Source organism: Nematostella vectensis, chromosome 5 (genome assembly GCF_932526225.1).
Source record: "Nematostella vectensis chromosome 5, jaNemVect1.1, whole genome shotgun sequence".
NCBI lineage: Eukaryota > Metazoa > Cnidaria > Anthozoa > Actiniaria > Edwardsiidae > Nematostella > Nematostella vectensis.
Window position 1 is genome coordinate 13,578,155 of NC_064038.1, and position 19,703 is coordinate 13,597,857.

The 19,703-nt window shown below is 41.4% G+C and overlaps 1 protein-coding gene across 2 annotated transcripts; it reads right to left on the reverse strand.

The window, feature by feature from the left end:
* Nucleotides 1-1,692: 1,692 nt before the first annotated feature.
* LOC5503299 (putative glucose-6-phosphate 1-epimerase) lies at nucleotides 1,693-13,853 on the reverse strand. Of its 2 annotated transcripts, none has more exons than XR_004293451.2 (12): nucleotides 13,697-13,853; nucleotides 13,289-13,343; nucleotides 12,346-12,404; nucleotides 12,113-12,192; nucleotides 10,765-10,832; nucleotides 10,339-10,409; nucleotides 10,075-10,181; nucleotides 9,321-9,385; nucleotides 9,062-9,153; nucleotides 6,975-7,033; nucleotides 4,428-6,803; nucleotides 1,693-2,058 (listed from the first exon to the last, which is right to left on the reverse strand). XR_004293451.2 is itself a non-coding variant. In XM_001624345.3 (12 exons), exons 1-11 carry the CDS (start codon nucleotides 13,755-13,757, stop codon nucleotides 6,693-6,695), a joined length of 828 nt encoding a protein of 275 aa, XP_001624395.2. In that variant the 5' UTR covers nucleotides 13,758-13,853; the 3' UTR covers nucleotides 1,693-2,058; nucleotides 6,667-6,692. The 2 variants fall into 2 exon arrangements, 1 of the variants encoding a protein (XP_001624395.2); XM_001624345.3 differs by having other exon boundaries at nucleotides 6,667-6,803.
* Nucleotides 13,854-19,703: the final 5,850 nt, after the last annotated feature.

A 19,703-nucleotide genomic window follows, 5' to 3' on the forward strand; every position in this document is an offset into this window, starting at 1 on the left:
CCTTCTCTGACTTGTACTTGGGTCTGGGCATAATCTAGGTAGGTTACAAACAATGGCCCGCGGTGATGTAAATACTTCGGTTTTGGTACAATAAGATTTTCCATACATAAAGTATGTAACGGACAATGTCTGGTAACTTAAAATTCCGCCATATGTTTTATATATCAGTCCAATCTTTCCCTTTGGGATGGAGGCAACACCCTGAAAAGCGTAGAAAAAAACTACAGGCAACTTCTATCCTGTTGGTACGTCGGGCCTTGACTTAAAAAGAAAAGGTAAACACAACGCAGAGTTTCTAATCATATTTCGACGAGCCAATACCTGCCTTCTTCGGGTAGGCAGGTATTGCATGCATGCTGAAAATATCGTATGATAAAAGAAACTAAAAATATGGCCGTCGCCTTTGTAAATTGTCTTAAAATGCTTAGACCATTTACCGCTTCTAAGGTCTCGGCACCAATGATTATTCTCTTAAGGGGTGGCCTGGGGTGGACCCTTCACACGCGCATGCGCGCATCAGTAGGAGTTTCCTTAAATGTAAAATAAACAAGAGGAACCCAATGGAAAGCGATAAGTGAACTCCAGGATTATCCCAAATGTAACAACAGAATAAGACCCGGAAATGCCCGCCCTTAGAACTTCCGGTATGAAATTAGCAGCTTCTTTGTGGATCCTCTGTGAATTCCCTATTGGAGGTCATTTCCGTTACTCATGCTGTGAACAATGCTCTTTTGCTGAGAAAGGCCTTTTTGTCATGAGCAGTGGTATGTCGTATAGCAACCGTGGATTTGAATTCTCGATAAATGCGTATTAACATTAACAGAGGAAGCGGCGACAGAGAAGAAAGCGTAAAGATGCTTACAAAGCGTGTGCAAACGCAAGACAAGAAGACAGAGCGGAGAACGAACAAAACGGTTCCTTTTCTTTCTTATCCGCTCGCATCTCTTTCTCTCTGCTTTTCACCCGAGCGTAAGCTTTGACGTCTACGCGTTCCTCTCCGTTTGCTAATGAAAGCTTGCCAAAGTGATCTAAAGTCTGGCATTCATTTCATCCCTCATCGCTATGGCAAGCAAAACCTATCATTGTATTACAGCTAACTCTAGCTCTAATGAAACTCGAACCTCTGAAATCTTTTTTTTCATATCCCGTACAATGCATTTTTAATCCCGATCCTTTTACCTCCCAATCACGAGCCAGTTTTGATTTCCAGCCCCTGGAGGTAAGAGTTATCGCGAGGCGTCTACATCCAATACGCGACTACTATACAGCCTAACCTAAACATAGTTAGTATGGCCTGCCTAGCCTAACTATTGTTTGGAGAGACTAAAGACATAAAACGTCGATGTATGAGTACTGTGGATATTAACATTTCGCTGACTACCAAACAAAAAATAATATTTTCGCCCCAATAGTATCAGGTTACTTCCGTCTTCCTCTACGTTGTTAAACCATAGACTGCGTTTTCGTCTTTATAACAAACAATAGCAAGCATCTAGAAAGATGTACTGGACCGATACCCTATCTTACCTAGCAAGTATTTTAAAAAATGTCTTTTTAGGGCCCATTGACCGCACACCTGTTCTATTATATAGCCGCAAGATTCCTCCGTTATCTGACAAGATCTCAAGGCAACAGAACAAAGCCACAGTTGAAAAGACAAATCCCTTCTCGAGATCCACCAGTATGAACCGGTTGAGAACACATCTTTTAATTTTTTATAGCATACAATAATTAAACGTCAATTACCCTAAATATCAACAATGAACAGCTGTGGGAGATCCGACACCCCTGAACAGATCCCTGCCCATGATTGGTTACTTGACTTATGATTGACAGCTTTTCCACCTGTGTAGCGGCGTCTGTTGACCACGCGCTGGCTTCCCGGTTCATCGCCCTCGATCCCATGCGTGTAAATATACAACAAACGCTTAGTTCTACTCGAGAAGGTGTGTCGCTTGCATTGCCAAGAGATGCGATCTTTTGAATAGGCGCGAGGAAACCGCGGCGTCCGTGACAAAACTTGGCGGGGACATTTACACAGGAAATGTCCGCCGGGATCTGTGCAAGCAAACATATGTTCTGTTGAAAGAACCGGTACTCGATGGAAGCCCCGGGGAATAAAACTTTAGAAGCGATTATTTATTTTTTATCCGTTTTGCCAAATCTTTTTTTTTAAGTTAGCTGCTATTTAAACCCAGTGGGTTTTTTAATTACTTAATTATGGGCGGGTATTATAACTACATGAGAATTGAAGGAATTTAGAGACATTTTACTCGTTTGTTGACTAAGCTCTTTGGCGCACGTGGGCACCGTTACGGTAGAACAGTTCCCCTGTTGGAAGCAACTCCTACTTGACGGGGTAGAGACAATTTTTTACCAAGCAGCTCTTCAATTGCCCTTCCTACTCATTAATTTTTAATTCTATTTACAATTTTACAATTTCTGCTTCCCAGGTTTCTGGTCGGTACCGGCTAATAAGCGAAAGAACTCGCTAAATATTCAATATATTCCACCAGAAATTTTCGTGTTTGCACTAATTGAATTTGGTAGTACTATCACGCCTGCTTAAAGAATTATCTCTTATGGTTGCCTAGGCGAGAACAATTACAAGATCCTTACAATAATAAGAGCGATAACAAATTTCAACTTCTGGGGCCTTTGTCTCGATATTTTTTTCTAGATTCAGAATTTCAATTTGGCTATGTGATACATTTACGTGTAGCAGTTATTTCGTGAGAGATCTTTTCGCACGAGCGACTCCGCCAGCATGTATACAGTATATATTTTTTTCATTTTAGCACGTGTAAAACATTATTATGCAGGGGTTTGACCAATAGCAGCCCGGAATTCCGCATTAATGAGCTTAGCAGGTCACATCAGTCCCGCCTTTGCGGCCGGGGAACAAATATATTGAACGGAAACAAAACCTTGACCGCACCGGCGCATCTTGTATTTAAACGCGAGGTTTGCCAGCGACTTGCATAACCTGACAGCCACCGACCACTCGACACTAGTTCAACTCAATCGTTTATTCTTCTGGGGGAGTGTGCTGCTTTTTAAACTAAACAAGGTTTTTACTCCCATGGCAAGTCTTGACGCTATATCGGCGGCTAGATGCCTTTTAGACCTCTCCTCAATTTCTCCAAAGGCGAAGCCCTCGATAAGAGTGGAGCATGGTTCGCCGCTATTGATGGTAGCTCGCGTACTGGCTTCACTCGAGCAGGAATGCTCAAATATGGAGAAACATCGCTGTTTGACCGCTGTATTACATCCTAATACCAATACGGACTCGCATATTCGCTACAGACCTGTACAGACCGAAATTTGCGGCAAGAAAACCTGCGAGAACTTGCCACAACAAACGGACACCACGCCTACCGATGAGGCTTGTATGGATGGGAAAGCGAAAAGACGGAGAGCCCCTCGCAAATGGAAAAGCGAACCGGTAAAAAAACACGCGTGTACATACGCGGGATGCAATAAAATTTACGGAAAGAGTAGTCACTTGAAAGCACACACGAGGACACATACGGGTGAACGACCTTTTATGTGCACATGGAAGGATTGTGAGAAGCGATTCGCTCGCTCCGATGAACTGGCCAGGCATTACAGAACGCACACAGGCGAAAAGAGATACGTGTGCAAAATCTGTGACAAGAGATTCATGCGAAGCGATCACCTATCAAAACATTCGAAAACACACGCTAATTCGACCAGAGAACACTTCGTGAAGCCCACAAATCCAATGTTTTTTTGAATGGGAGCCGGTTTGTTTGTGTTCGTTTTGGGGAGTTCGTTGGTCTTGATGTCAGAACAGACGTAAGCACTTGAGACCTACAAGAACCATAAAAAACATCGCACTATTGTATTACATGCTCTGCAACCTGCGCAGTTACTTAACATACAGTAAGCAATCGGGAATTTAAATTTTAGGCTGATAATTTTAAGGCGAAATATCCATTTAGAAACCTTGTAAAATATTTTTTGTAGCTTTTTAATATTAACATGTTTTCACTCCTACGGTCATTTCAGCTGGTCTGAAAAGGATTTTCATCATTCACAGGGAGTCATGATTGTTTTTAGATTGCTAACACGAAATAGAATAAATTTGGCGTGTTATTCTCGCCACTCGAAAGAAGTAAGATAAAACATTTCAATAAACACGAATCGCAAGTGAAATAGGTGAGAGTTGTTGATGAATGGTTTCCAAGTACACATTTCCCAGCAAATCACAGGAATATACGAACATGCAAATACCAATGGAAAATATTCTAAATCCCTGACACACACACGACTTTCAAGAGTTCTTTTGTTCTTCAAAGTAAATAGTTATTATCGGATTTAGGGCGACATTAGGTTCATGTTTCGGCGCAGAAGGAGCAGACGGGTTTGCCTGCTTTTGAGTTAATTTAGTGAGATTTACTTACATAACAACATAGCAAAAATTGACCCCAGCCGCGCGCCGTTTGTCTCCCTCTTTCGATCACAGGTCAGGGAATGACAAGCGAATCGAGGCCAAGGCCAGCACGGAATGCAAATGAGCAAACAGACCGAGGCTCGCGGCCAGCTGTCAGCGCTTTGTACATTACATTCCGATAGACTCGAAGCACGCATATCTCACAAAATGAAATGTCGCCAACTTTTGCAAGTAAATGGGGAATATTATATAAATTCTCATAAATAATTGTCAAGATTTCCCCGTCGTGATACTGTGTGATCTGTATTTGTTAGCTGCATCTCTACTACCCCCTTTTGTGTCATCGGACAAAAGAACCTGTCTAAGCAACAATCAAAACCGAAGCCAGCCTTTTGTTATACTCTATAGAATGTCACGATCATCGGGAATTGAGAAATGTAGTGTTAATGACCAAAAAAGAATGAAAACAATTTCTGCTGCCGGCATTATCCAATGCTCTTATAGGGGGTGTGACGGATTCATTATTTTGCTCTTTGTCGCGCTACAAATGTTACGAAATTCAGAAAAGATAAAAAAGCTTTCTCAACATGCTTGTGTGGGCTAGATCTTCAATCGATCACGCTCCGGTGAATCTTCTGAAATCGCCGGCTTGTTAGTTCTTCTAAAATGCTCAATTAGTTCAGATAGGCGGATACCGCGATGAGGAGTACTAAACGAAGTTCCGGCGTCTTCTGCTTGCGATTGACAGCACTTTTAGCTTTCATGTAGCGCTGCCTATACGTGAGAGGACTGTTGTAGCGATCACGAACGCTGGATAGAGATTCGCTTGAATAAATAGCAGCACGTGGAGCAGTGAAGAGTGCGCGCGAGATCAGCAGGCGACGGAAAATCAAAACACGGACAGAAACAAACACGAATAAGCAAACACAGACAAAGAGCGATTGATGAAACCATTTTACAGTGAAATTACCGAAGATGCTTGAAAACTCGATTGAAAACACGTGCAATAAGCTGAAATGGCGCAAAGGTCAGACATGAACCCAAACGCGTGTCGGTATATAAATATCGCGGGCGGCTTGTGAAGATGCCGCTGAATAATGAGGCACGTTCTCAGCGCCTGACCGCGGGCTCGTGACCATGCTACTGTGTGGTAGCAATATTTTCAATTGCAGAATTACCTTGGATTCCTGTCAAAACACTCTCCACTCATATGGTCATATATCAATTAAAAAGTCATAAGTCGGCCCTCTTTTCTTTCAAAATAAAAGTTCGGCTCACAGGCAGAACACCACAAAAGCCCCCGGGCCTTTTTTCTTGTTTTTGTTTTGTTTGTTTGTCTGTCTCAAAAGGGGTATTGGAGTGTAGGGCTTCATGGAAAATTGATACTTATTTTAAAATGCTTTTTTTCCTTTTTTTTTTAACTAGGAATCTATTGCCATTGTTTAAAACACATGCCATAACATCAACCGTTATTTTTACGTGTAACAAGAATCGCTCTTCAGAAATGCAATCAAATGAAAAAAGTAATCATCTCTACAGATGCAATATATATTTTTTTACAGTTTCATGAATGAAATGACTTTAAAGTTCCACAAAACGAGCTACTCTAGGCGAAATTTGAAAACCGACATCGCTATTATTTGGGACCTTAAGCAACGACGACGACGACGGCTAGGACAACGCGATCTAAAACGGCTGAAATATATCAGACAGAACGCATTTCCACGTACTGCTATTGAATTCTGAATCAAATTCCATTGTTTTCTGCCGTCGGCGTCCGATTTGCCGTTGTTGCTGCTCAAGGTCCCTATGTGTCTGCCAATCGTATGACCCGGTAGAGGCCGACATGACGATGTTGATGGCGATGGCGATGGTCAGGGTAGAATACAGTGTCGCCCTGGCAACCGCTGATTTGCCGTCACTTGCTGCCAGAAAAAACGCCTTCTGCACGAAGTTTTTTAAGTCTTTAGATAACCAAAATCCGCTATATAACCATATAACCTAATAAATTTCAGAAGATCACCTATTGTACACCCGAATTAAGATCTGATCGCTCATTCAATGTAATTCAATGATGACGCCATGACGACGACGACGACGGTGGCGATGGCGATGGAGATGATGATGGGTGAAGATGACGATTACAGTGGCGATGATGATGACGATGACGATGACGATGACGACGATAAATGGCTAACACAGAGAACATCAACGAAACTACTGTTTTTTCACAAATGCGTTTAACGTACCATTTCACGCTTGCGAGGCTATATTTCTATTCCTTAGGAGCGCACGTAAAAGTCTGGCCACAGTTGAAGGACTCCCCTGGCTGGAGCAAGAACCGCTTACTCACATATCCTGCCTCAACACACAGCATATTCGGGTACTAAAAACACAACCAGACAGCGTGAGCCAGACACAATTAGAAGGGACCAATCAAAGGCGACTTCAGTCAAACACCTTTAGATAGCGTCAACCAATGACACATTTGGGCAAAAAATCCACTGCCATAAGTTGGGTTAATGTTGAAAATACGATATCTAAATACATATTTTACCTCGTCATTGCCGAAGTCTGACATCTTTTCAGCTTTCTCCTCCCATGGGTTCCACAACACTTTAATACAACAACAGCACAAAAATGACTTAGTAATCAATTCCCTCCCTCCATTCACCCACACACTCAACTACTCTCCATTGCAGTTATTCCCTGCCGACACAGGTATCCACCATTGCTCTGTCCCCTGCCGACACAGGTATCCACCATTGCTCTGTCCCCTGCCGACACAGGTATCCACCATTGCTCTGTCCCCTGCCGACACAGGTATCCACCATTGCTCTGCCCCCTGCCGACACAGGTATCCACCATTGCTCTGCCCCCTACCGTAACAGGTATCATCCCACCATTGCTCTGTCCCCTACCGAAACAGGTATCCCAGCGTTGCTCTGTCCCCTGCCGACACAGGTATCCCACCATTGCTCTTTCCACTACCAAAACAGGTATCCCACCATTGCTCTGTCCCCTACCGAAACAGGTATCCCAGCGTTGCTCTGTCCCCTGCCGACACAGGTATCCAACCATTGCTCTGTCCACTACCGAAACAGGTTCCCCACCATTGCTCTGTCCCCTGCCGACACAGGTATCCCATCGACCATTGATCTATTCCCCTGCACACACAAGTATCCTACCTTTTTTATGACCCTGTAGACACAGGTATCCCATCAATTTCTGACCTCCAAGACACCAGTGTCTGGCTATAACATTCTCACCAGTGTCAGGCTATAACATTCTCACCAGTGTCTGGCTATAACATTCTCACCAGTGTCAGGCTATAACATTCTCACCAGTGTCTGGCTATAACATTCTCACCAGTGTCAGGCTATAACATTCTCACCAGTGTCAGGCTATAACATTCTCACCTGTGTCAGGCTATAACATTCTCACCAGTGTCTGGCTATAACATTCTCACCTGTGTCAGGCTATAACATTCTCACCAGTGTCTGGCTATAACATTCTCACCAGTGTCTGGCTATAACATTCTCACCAGTGTCTGGCTATAACATTCTCACCAGTGTCAGGCTATAACATTCTCACCAGTGTCTGGCTATAACATTCTCACCAGTGTCAGGCTATAACATTCTCACCAGTGTCAGGCTATAACATTCTCACCTGTGTCAGGCTATAACATTCTCACCAGTGTCTGGCTATAACATTCTCACCTGTGTCAGGCTATAACATTCTCACCAGTGTCTGGCTATAACATTCTCACCAGTGTCTGGCTATAACATTCTCACCTGTGTCAGGCTATAACATTCTCACCAGTGTCTGGCTATAACATTCTCACCAGTGTCAGGCTATAACATTCTCACCTGTGTCAGGCTATAACATTCTCACCAGTGTCTGGCTATAACATTCTCACCAGTGTCTGGCTATAACATTCTCACCTGTGTCTGGCTATAACATTCTCACCTGTGTCTGGCTATAACATTCTCACCAGTGTCAGGCTATAACATTCTCACCAGTGTCAGGCTATAACATTCTCACCAGTGTCAGGCTATAACATTCTCACCAGTGTCTGGCTATAACATTCTCACCAGTGTCTGGCTATAACATTCTCACCTGTGTCAGGCTATAACATTCTCACCAGTGTCAGGCTATAACATTCTCACCAGTGTCAGGCTATAACATTCTCACCTGTGTCAGGCTATAACATTCTCACCAGTGTCTGGCTATAACATTCTCACCAGTGTCTGGCTATAACATTCTCACCTGTGTCTGGCTATAACATTCTCACCTGTGTCTGGCTATAACATTCTCACCAGTGTCAGGCTATAACATTCTCACCAGTGTCAGGCTATAACATTCTCACCAGTGTCAGGCTATAACATTCTCACCAGTGTCTGGCTATAACATTCTCACCTGTGTCTGGCTATAACATTCTCACCAGTGTCTGGCTATAACATTCTCACCAGTGTCAGGCTATAACATTCTCACCAGTGTCAGGCTATAACATTCTCACCAGTGTCTGGCTATAACATTCTCACCTGTGTCTGGCTATAACATTCTCACCAGTGTCAGGCTATAACATTCTCACCAGTGTCAGGCTATAACATTCTCACCAGTGTCTGGCTATAACATTCTCACCTGTGTCTGGTAAGTTGTGTTTGTCGATGATGATGTCACCATCACATGGCGAGTTAGACAGTCTATGGGAACTAGCAGTGTCCATGTACACCCTGGGGGAAGGGGAGGGGAAAATTGTAACATTCTGCAGACAGGTATCTGTTGGTGGATAAGGGTGAGGGTGGCTAAACCATTCTTTACATTTTTCTCATCATAAAGCACTTCTGACTAAACTATCTCGTTCAATTTTTCAAAACTTCCTTTTCTAATCAACACTAACCTGTCTGTGTGACAGTCCACCTGCACAAAGTCTCTTGTTTCTTTGCAGATATCTCCATTTTGAAGCTAGGGAATAATGGAAAGAGATCTCAAGTCTGCATTATTCTCTCTGGATGCGGAGACTCGAACCTAGCAACAGACAGTAGCTTGAGCAAGAAGAGTTCTGCTATCAAAGAATTTAGCAGAACTAGTCAATAAACGAGAGACATGGGGGGCTCTGAAACAAGGGTAAGCCATCCTCAGAAAGAACTGTATGTTTATTAAATTTTTTTAACTATTAAATGTTTTCTAGAAAATCTAGATGAGTAAGTGTCACATGAAAAGCTGCCTGGCATGCGACATTTTTATCTCATTAAAAGTTGATGTGTAAGAGACCGGCCAAACAGCCTTAGGAATATCAAACACAACAAAAATTTAAATGCTATTTGTAGACAAAACTATAAAGCATAAGCTAGATCACTCTTGTATGTAGCAAATCTGACAATAAACGTCCAATGGAGATACTGAAAAGGCATAAAAAAATCCTTTTTTGTTCTTTTGGGGATGATTATATTTTTATTAGAGAACATATTCCCTCCCTTCCCCCCCTCCCCCCCTTTCCCGGAAAATTAAGTCCACTTTTTCAGATTTTGCATCTCCCCCCCCCCCCCCCAATAAAAATCCTTGGTACGGGCCTGCAACTTGCTTTGTTGTTATTAGTCAATTACTAAATTTATATAACAGCAGAATGTACTTATTAATCCCACATGCTTTACCTTGTCGACGTAAGAAGCTCCTCTCAAGCCAGTGACAGTTGTCTTGGTAACATCAGGAATCCTGAAGTATGTGTGTAGTAGGGTGGTGAAGTCAAATGGCTTGGTATCTACATCAGCAATTATTACACTAGTTATTGTTATTTACCAGAGTTCATATCATTGGTTTTGATTTTTCTAAGATTAATTGTTATCTATAACAAATTTAAAGTTTAAATCTTCATATGACTGGATATGCCAATTGGTAAGGGAAAAATGAAAACAAACCTTTATTTTCAATTGTAAGCCTAGTAGAAAGCTTTTGCCTCTCAACAGTTACTTGGTATGTTAGCCTAAACCTGAAGGATAAAAATTAGTTAGGTCGAAAAGACTCAACTTCATATTTTTGACTAGGCTATCTGAATTCAATACAGATATCAACGTCAAATTTAATACAGAGTTTTATCCAGATTCCACAATTTGCCTTAAGAATCAGTAGAATGGAAACCAATAAAGCATATAAAGTATATAGCAACTGGTGTCATGGGAGTGCAAAGGGCTTTATAATTAGTAGGATACACTAACATAATATATACATACAATACATATACATGAAAATTTTTGGGAGGCTCTGCAACACCAAAATTGTTCATTTAAAACATTTCCTCATTAATTGGGATGATTGAGATCTAGGATCATTAATGATTAACTAACCTGTGATCCCACATACTTCTGGTGAAATCTGAATCTTCGAGAATGAAACATGCACTAGGGGAGCAATCCTTGAAAAAAAAGTAGAATAAGTTTGAGAACTTTATAAGCTGAACATGTTCTTTATCACACCTTTTAAATTTTAGATTTATAATTAAGCATTAATCAAAAGATGAAAAGGATTTAGCCAGGATTTAGAGCATGGTGGTTCGTTTTTCCATTTCAGTGGACCAAATTTCCGGTATGATTTATGATTTATAAGGCTTCTACCACTATTACACATATGAAATAGCAGTAAGGTTGACACAACAGAGCACGGCTCCAACTCAAGTGTAACCTCGGTTAGTAAGCACTGTCACTGGGGGTGGTCACTGCCAGAGGGTTTATTGCGTCCCCAGTGGTTCTTTTACGTCCCTTCGGTTCAGGTTTAGTGTAGTACAGCTTGAAGAGATGGGACCTCCGGTTTAGTGTCCTTATCCGAGAAGACTGGAAACACGGAAGAATAAATTCAACTCACTTGTGACAAATTCGATTCAAGGCAGGAACCCGGAAAAATCCCCAGTTTGAGCCAGGATTCAAACCTGGGTCACAGCGGTGAGAGGCCGACACGCTAACACACTAGGCCACCCGTGCTTCCAGTATACCCCTCTCCTCGCCTTATAACATTAGGCAATCAATCTTGTATTTTTAAAAAATGTTATTAATAGGGTATTTTTTAACATATAGCGATAATAATAAAGATAATTATTTTAAAAAGATTTCTATGGTTATTTTAAGACATATTGATGTGCACGGTATATCTCCAGCCAAACGTTATATATTTTTGTTTGTTCTGAGCGGACCTTCAAGCTGGGCGGGGGGTTCGTCCGAGCCCCCCCCTGGCTACGGGCCTGTGTGCATTTCAATATTGTGTACTGTCACTACTGTAGATGTATGGGAAAGATTTAACTGTTATTAATATTATGATTGTTTGAAAGTGGATTTACAGTACCTGGGTGTTGCTTACAACTATTATTGACCATCACACAGTAAGTACCTGGGTGTTGCTTGGACCTAGTATTGACTATGACCCAGTTAGTACCTGGGTGTTGCTTTAAACTATTATTGACCATCACACAGTAAGTACCTGGGTGTTGCTTGCAATTATTATTGACCATAACACAGTAAGTACCTGGGTGTTGCTTGCAACTATTATTGACTGTCACACAATAAGAACCTGGGTGTTGCTTACAACTATTATTGACTGTCACACAGTAAGTACCTGGGTGTTGCTTGCAACTATTATTGACAATCACACAGAAAGTACCTGGGTGTTGCTTGCAACTATTATTGACAATCACACAGTAAGTACCTGGGTGTTGCTTGCAACACTCCATTTGCAAACTCTTGCAAAGCCATGCTGAGGTCCTAGATCCCAAGGGCCAAAATTTGCTGAAAAAATGACAATAATAACCTCTCAAAACCTCTCTTGTTTTTTTCTTTGATAACAAGGCAAATGTTTTGTATGGGGGTACGCCTTTGGTGGCCACCTACAGGACACAAAGCAGACCTCTTGTAAATCCTTACAGCATGACAAAAACTTACGAAAAACTATTGGAATTCCTCCTCTGATTGGTTTAGACCCATCTGTTATGGCTTTCTCACTAAAAAGTATTCAAAAAAGTAGTATTAAGATCATCTTAGAGGTAAGTGGTGGGGTGGTGTTTTTTTTTTTTCTGTTGATACTGGATTTAGGGGCAGTAAGGGGGGAGGGTCCCTGCAGGTTTCACGAGTTTCAAAGATCAGAAATCATGTTTCACAATAAACTGATAAACAGAGTATTAGGATCAATATTTACTTAGATATCATGCTAAAAGATTTTTAAAGAGCAAAGATCACGATTCACGCTGATCAATTTTCAGCATTTACGAATCATGACAAACGTTACAATCACGGATCATGGGTTTCAATTTGTCCTTTTCATACAAACCAAAAATTTTATTTGCCAGAAAGGGCTTATTTTTATTTTAATATTTTCTTTATTGTTGTTGTTCTCTGGAGTGATGGGCACAGTCATTACTTGAAAAATAAAAGTCCTTGATTAGGTGCCTAATTGTTTTTTTGAAATGACTACAACACAAACAGAAGTTCTAGAATGTTCTAGAAGTTCTAGTCTTTTTTTTATAAAAACCTTTTTTTATAAGAACGTCCTGCCTGAGATTTCACCAAATTTTAAGAACATCCTAAGAACATGCCAAGGCTCAGGTAGCAGAAAAAAATTCTTTTTTAGTCCTGATGCATTCTAAAATGCAGAATCAAATTGTGCTCATAGTAGCAACCTTTTTATTGCTAATTATCATTAGTGTAATTCTCTTCGTAATAATTCATTGAGTATTATATTCTTATAATACTCAATAATTTAAGAACATCGTTAAAAAAATATTTAGCCTTAAAATGCGCCAACAATAAGCAGGGCTCAGCCTCAACTGAATATAAGACATTGTTATAAAAAAGAGTGTACTTCATGACCTTGTGATGACTTTAGTACCTCACAAATAGAAGTTCTTTATGACCCCTGCACTTCCACGATGTGACCGTTGCTCCTAACATAAAATATTTATAAAGTACACATGTTCAAAATGTTCATACATGTTCATGAAAAATCAGAACGTCTAACATTTCAGCTTTGGATTATCAAGCTCATAGCCTCCATTGCTTATTGTATGAAGAAAAAAAAGTTGCGTGACATGGAAATTACAGACACAAAAAGTAAGTATCGTTATTAAGTATTATTATTTTAAGTTACGAATTTACGTTAAAGTTCCTAACCATTTCGGACTCAAAAATAAAATTAATTTCCCGATTATATCTCATCCGTTCATGCGTAGTCGTCGGACAATACATTAAAGGCTACAGGCCAACCATTAAATAATATGACCGCCCTTTGCTCACATACCAAACAAGTTTATCGTAGCAGAATCCCCTTCGCTGCAGCAAAGAGTAACTGTGTCCGCCATCTTGTAATAAACAAACTACGTGGCAGTGGAGGCTTGGAAACTAGGATACACAGATAGCCCGCTTTTCAGGAAAGTTTATCTATAAGGGAAATTTCATTTATTAGAGAGCTTAAGCGAGTCAACACTAACGGCATCAAAAACGGCGTTGACGTCCGTGACAGGAAATCTTGAATGGCATTTTCCCTATTTTGACGTTCTACGCGCGCGGTCACGGAGGTCAACGCCGTTTTTCATCAATTCGTAAGCGCGCGCCGTTTTTGATGCCGTCCGTGTTGACTTGCTCAAGCTCTCTATCATCCCGAGGGGGGAGGGTGCGATGATTTTGATAAAAGTAAGGGATAAAATTAGTTGACCCCCCTTCAGGAGGAACAAAATTTCCCATGCCCACCCCCCTTACGCTTCCCCCATATTTTCGGTGCCCCCCCCCCCCCCCCCCCCCCTCCCGAAAATCGAAGAAAGAAGGAGCAAAGAAAGGAACGGCAATAACAATTTTAAAGGAACGCGATCAAGAGATTAGCTGCAAGCTGGACAGAAAGTGGAGAGGAAGAAATTGCCTGAAAACATTAATTCAGAAAAGTGAAGGCACTCAATTTCTCAAAGATGCATGCAACTAACTCCAGGTTGCAACCTGATAATGGTTGATGTTATAGATGGCGTAAAAGGAGCAAAAAGGCTTTTCGTATCCTCCCTGCAAAAAAAAAACGCAGCGTGAGAAAAGAGGAAAGAAAAAGAGCGAGGAAGACAATGAATCAAATATAAGCGAGGACTTTGATGATGGAGAATATGCGCTTATAGCATTAAAATGTTTTGTTTATATTTTAGATATGGAACATAAGCACTTTATAGTATTATATAGCGAAAACCATAAAAAGATGTATTTAGGGTGTATACAGGTTTTAAATTGCATAGTTAAATGTGGCTTAATACGTATCCTGGACTCCTGGATTGTGCATGCCAAATAACTGCCCCAAAAACAAAAACAAGTTAAACCAAGAAGTCTGATTAGACACTTCGTCAAAATACATAGTAGAGACAACACCCAAAGGAATCAGTGACCCCCCTTTTAAAATCCAAACACTTTAGACGCCCTCAAAAGTTTCTCGAAGCCCCCCCCACCACCACCACCACCCCCTCACGCCCCCCCCCCCCTCCCCTCGGAATAATAAATGAACTTTCCCTAAGCAGCAACCATAAGCTGGCAGGTAGCGCCCAGCCGAATTTTGATTGCCATATAAATGAATCATTTTGTATTGATACGCTATGGCGTTGTGATTTTTTTTGCCTCTAGTTTTCTAGTTTTCAATTTTGATAGCAACTGTAGTTACACGTGATAAAGATAACTGCGCGTACTAACAATAACAAATACAAAATAACGAAAATGTAATGTGCGCGCATAAGTAGACCCTGTCTGGAAACATGTCTAGAGATTAACTGCGCGCTCGCCCGGTACGACGGGTTTGGCTATAAAAAAAGTCGTTCTCATTAAGCCTTTGCGGAGTTGTGGTTTAGAGTCTATATCCCCATTGCCCCTCCCTGTCCCGCAAGCTTCTCTCATCTCTATGGACTCTATCAATTATCTGGACCGATAAGTCCGCTAATCCCCCTATGTCCATCCGAATTGAAGTGCCTGTACACCAGGTCAGCGGTCTCCCTCTCAGCCACTGATCTTATCTTGTGGGTGACTATTCTACTCTTATGATTTTTAAAGCGTACCCGGAACTTAGTTGTCGTAGAGCCTACATATTGTAGACCACATGCCTTACACGGAAGCAAATAAACAACATTATCACTGTTACAATCCAGGTCATGGTTGATAACGAATATCTTTCCAGTAGTATGACTAGTAAAGGTCTTCCCCATTTTAAGAAACTTATTGTCCTTACAAATAACACATCTAGATTCTGAATTACACTTTACATACCCGCGAGGATCTCTTCTCTCCGTCTGGATCTTAGCACGGACCAGAAAGTCTTTTAGATTCTTCGGCCAACAGGAAGGCCAGCGCGCCTTCTTTTTATCGCTTATGCACGACACCTTTCCGACAGATTCAGCAGTGGTTGCAACTCGTTCAACATTTTCCAATATTTGGCAAACCTTGGTGGTATGTGACCACAAAGGGCGTCTTCTTGGATTTCGAGCTTATCCTAGGCGTTAGTCAGGCGCGTACAGAGGGGGGTGCGCAGAGTGCGCGTGCACCCCCCCCCCCCCTCCAAAAAAAAGTGCGTCATTTGTTATTAAGGAATCTTCAAATACTAGGCTTTTTCGATATGTTACCTATGACTGCCCCCCCCCCCCCCCCCCCCCTCAGCTAACCCTGGGTACCCGCCTGTAGTGCTTGCTCCCTGGAAACTCTCCCCACTCTCCCCACTCTTCCCTCTTGTCTCACGAATCTATCCTTGTACCCCCTAGCTACTAAAAACGATACCAAATCATCTGCTCGCTTCTTGAATAAACTATCAGATGAGCAAATCCTGCGTAGCCGGAGTGCTTGTGCGTACGGGATGCCCTCCTTGCACCCCCGGGGATGGCACGATCTAGAGTCTAGGTATTGATGTTTGTCTGTCGGTTTAACTTATAAATCTGTTTCAATGTTCCCATTGTCATTGATAAATGTAACATCTAGATAATTGATCTTTTCAGTTGAGTAACCCCGTGAACTTGATGGTATTATGGGCGCAATTTAAATAAGATAAAAAGTTCTTAAGTTCCTGTTCTCCTTTCGTTCAAATCATAAACACGCCATCAATAAATCTTAACCATGTGTGTGGCTTTTTATGGTATCCATCGATTAGTCTAGACTCCAGTCTTTCCATAAAAAGATTCGCATATGATGGTGCCATTCTTGTTCCAATTGCTGTTCCGAGCTTCTGTATAAGGTGTATTCAACGCTAATATGGCTTGTGTTAGCCCTATTAGTATATTCAGTGTTTATTTACGGGTCACCGGTCACCAACTTGCACGGTAGACTTCAAAATAAAGATTATGTAAAATCAAGAGTCCAAAAGGGTCGATTCCCATATTTTAATAGTCTGTTAAATGACACGATGCAAAAAACCGGTCGTGAAATCCTGCATCATATTCTGAAGTCATAAATTTCGTTAAGAAACCCCCCCCCCCCCCCCCAAATAGTGTATTACACATAAATTTGACAACAACAAGGCATGTTCTGAGTCTTAAGGCAATTTTATTGACAACATTTCACAAAAAAATCTCTTTACTCGTTACCTCTCAGAACAGCCGAATTCCGAGCTACGAGCAACCATTGCCTGGGCTACCTGTGATATAACGGACAGTCTCAAATCCTTCATTTGAACATTTTATGAATAAAACTCTATTCATAAATACATTTTTGAGGGGCTCAATAACTATTTTAGTAAGAGTTTTCTTGGAAGACAGAAACAAAGGAAAATTAGCAAGTTTTAAGAGGGAAAAAACTAAGGAATCAAACGAAGAAAAGGATTAAAAAAGACATATTCGACCTATGTATTTTTTTAAAGGATCTAAGCAACTTAGACGTAGCCGTTTTGTTACGGATACGGGTATCGTCCACACGGAAACGCGAAAACGATGACTAAAACGGAAACAATCTGGAAACAATCTACAAATTTGGAAACAATCTACAAAGTGGAACAATTTGAAAAGATACCCTTTCGATGCCGGGGTCTGACGAAAACGGAAACTTTCGAAAACGATGACGTGATAACTCAGGTCCAGTCAACTTGGCGCGCGAGTACTCATGCGCGGTAGAACTTGTTATCGTTTTCTTATCGTTTCTGCGAAATGAAAACGCTTTGTGTGGACGTAGATCTTTTTGAAAACGGAACAAAAAGGCTGCGTCTTCAAACGAAAACGGATACGTGGGGACAGGGTCTTAAGGCCGATTTAGACGCTACGATTTTTGCCTACAACCATCGCATGCGACACGCTGGCGTCAGCATACAACTCGAGTCGCAAAGTCTAAATTAGCTCTACAACTCCGCTACGACGTAAAATCGGCTTAAAATTGCAGCAGCAAGTGCTGCAGCTGCAACATTTCGACGGTCCGCCATGTTTTTTGTCGTTGGTCCCAGTCCTCGACGAGTAAAAGCGCAAAAGTCGTACGCGATTTTCTTGAGACGCGAGCGAAAAGTCGTGAGTGTCTAAATTAGAGCTAAGTCATGTCGCATGCCATGGTTGTAGGCAAAAGTCGTAGCGTTAAATCGGCTTTTAGTGCACCGTGCGCCTCGAGCTTTGTTTACATACGGGAAATCAATTTAGGTCTACTTGTTTATTGTTACCCTGGGTTCCAGAGGCTGAATATCCGCTTTTCCCATGTTCTTTTTATTGTTAATTACCGCAAAGACAAAGCACACGCGAGTTTGTCACGTGATGCTAATTGCAATTCGCATTATTTGAACGTTCAAATCATTCCTAATCAAAAGAGTTCAAGAGGGGCCGACACTGAAGTTCTTTTGTTCAGTTGTAGCATTGGGAAGCCTGTGGTCCCACTAATTTAGTGAACATCCGCTGATATAAAAGAAGTAGTCGTGGGCGCACTTCCCTCTAAGCCCGTGGGAAATTGTTACCCATCTAAAATGGCCACCATCCGATGCAAACACAGAAAACCACAGGAAACCCAAAAGGTTGCTTAGGATCGTAGAAAGAACCGTGGGAAAACTAAAGTGTTAGTAGTGTTCTCCTCTTCGCAGGGTATTTAACTTACAACACGAAGATCGTGTTTTAAATAAAAGGCATAAAAAGCATCCAGTAGAGTTATTTATTCTGTCGTTTCATGCAAGTAACTACATGAAATGAAATAGAACTATCTAACAATGTTTGCAGTAAAATATTCATAGTTGTAAAACCAGCTCCGCCAATATAAAAAAATATCGATCAAATTATTATAAATTATATTTTCTCTCTATTTAATTAAAAATCTTTTCCAGCGTATTTCAATGGAAAAAAAATTAGGGGTAGCGATGGGTAAATCCGAGACTTGCCGAGGCGCCGAGATCCGCGTTGAATCCTAGCCCGAGACCAGGAGACTTTAGTCTGAAATTTTGGAATCCGAACCCGAGCTTTTCAGGTCTCTCGATAAGACGAGCGCGAGACTCAATAATGAATAAAAAATAAAGATAACAAGCAGCACAACCACCCAAGAGAATCACAATACAGACGAATCGTCACATGTTTTGTCCCTTGTCGTGATTTCCTACTTTTTAGGCTATAGTCCTGACAGAACCGTTGCGTCTTCAATTAAAAAATAAGAGTAAAATCCGAGACTCCGAGACCCCTAAAATTTTGAAAAACAAAACGCCCAGATTCCGATACTTTTTTTTGGCGAGACTTTCGAAATTTCGAGGTATCTTTGATGACGGGTACCATCGTTTCCCCTGAAATTGGTAGTAAATTATTAATCGCGCTTATATTTGTGTTGTCTGTTCTCTCTTTTTCATTCATCTACCGATTTCTAATATCTTTCTCTACCGATTTCTGAATTCGAATGTTTCGGTATTTCTGTTCCAATGGGATACTGAGACAGAAAGTTGCTGACATCTAACAAATTTACGACGCCATTCATTTGGACAACAGTGCAGGAAACGCGCATCCCCCCCCTTAGGTTATTTTTCTCATTGAAGGATATTCAAATACTATCCTTTTTTCCATAAGATGCCTAAGACTGTGCCCCCCCCCCCCCCCCCAGGTTATTTTTCCCCTAGCCAAATACTATCCTTTTTTCCATAAGATGCCTAAGACTGCTCACCCCCCCCCCCCCCCCCCCCCGCTCAGGTTATTTTTCTCTTTTAAGGATAGTCAAATACTATCCTTTTTTCTATAACTGCGCGTCCCCCCTTACCCACTGCTTGTTTTTTAAGTTAGATATAGAGAATTCCAATCTATAATAACTTGCTGGAATTTTCAACCGAAACCTCTTTTAGAATTTGTATAGAATTTAATCCCTGAGAC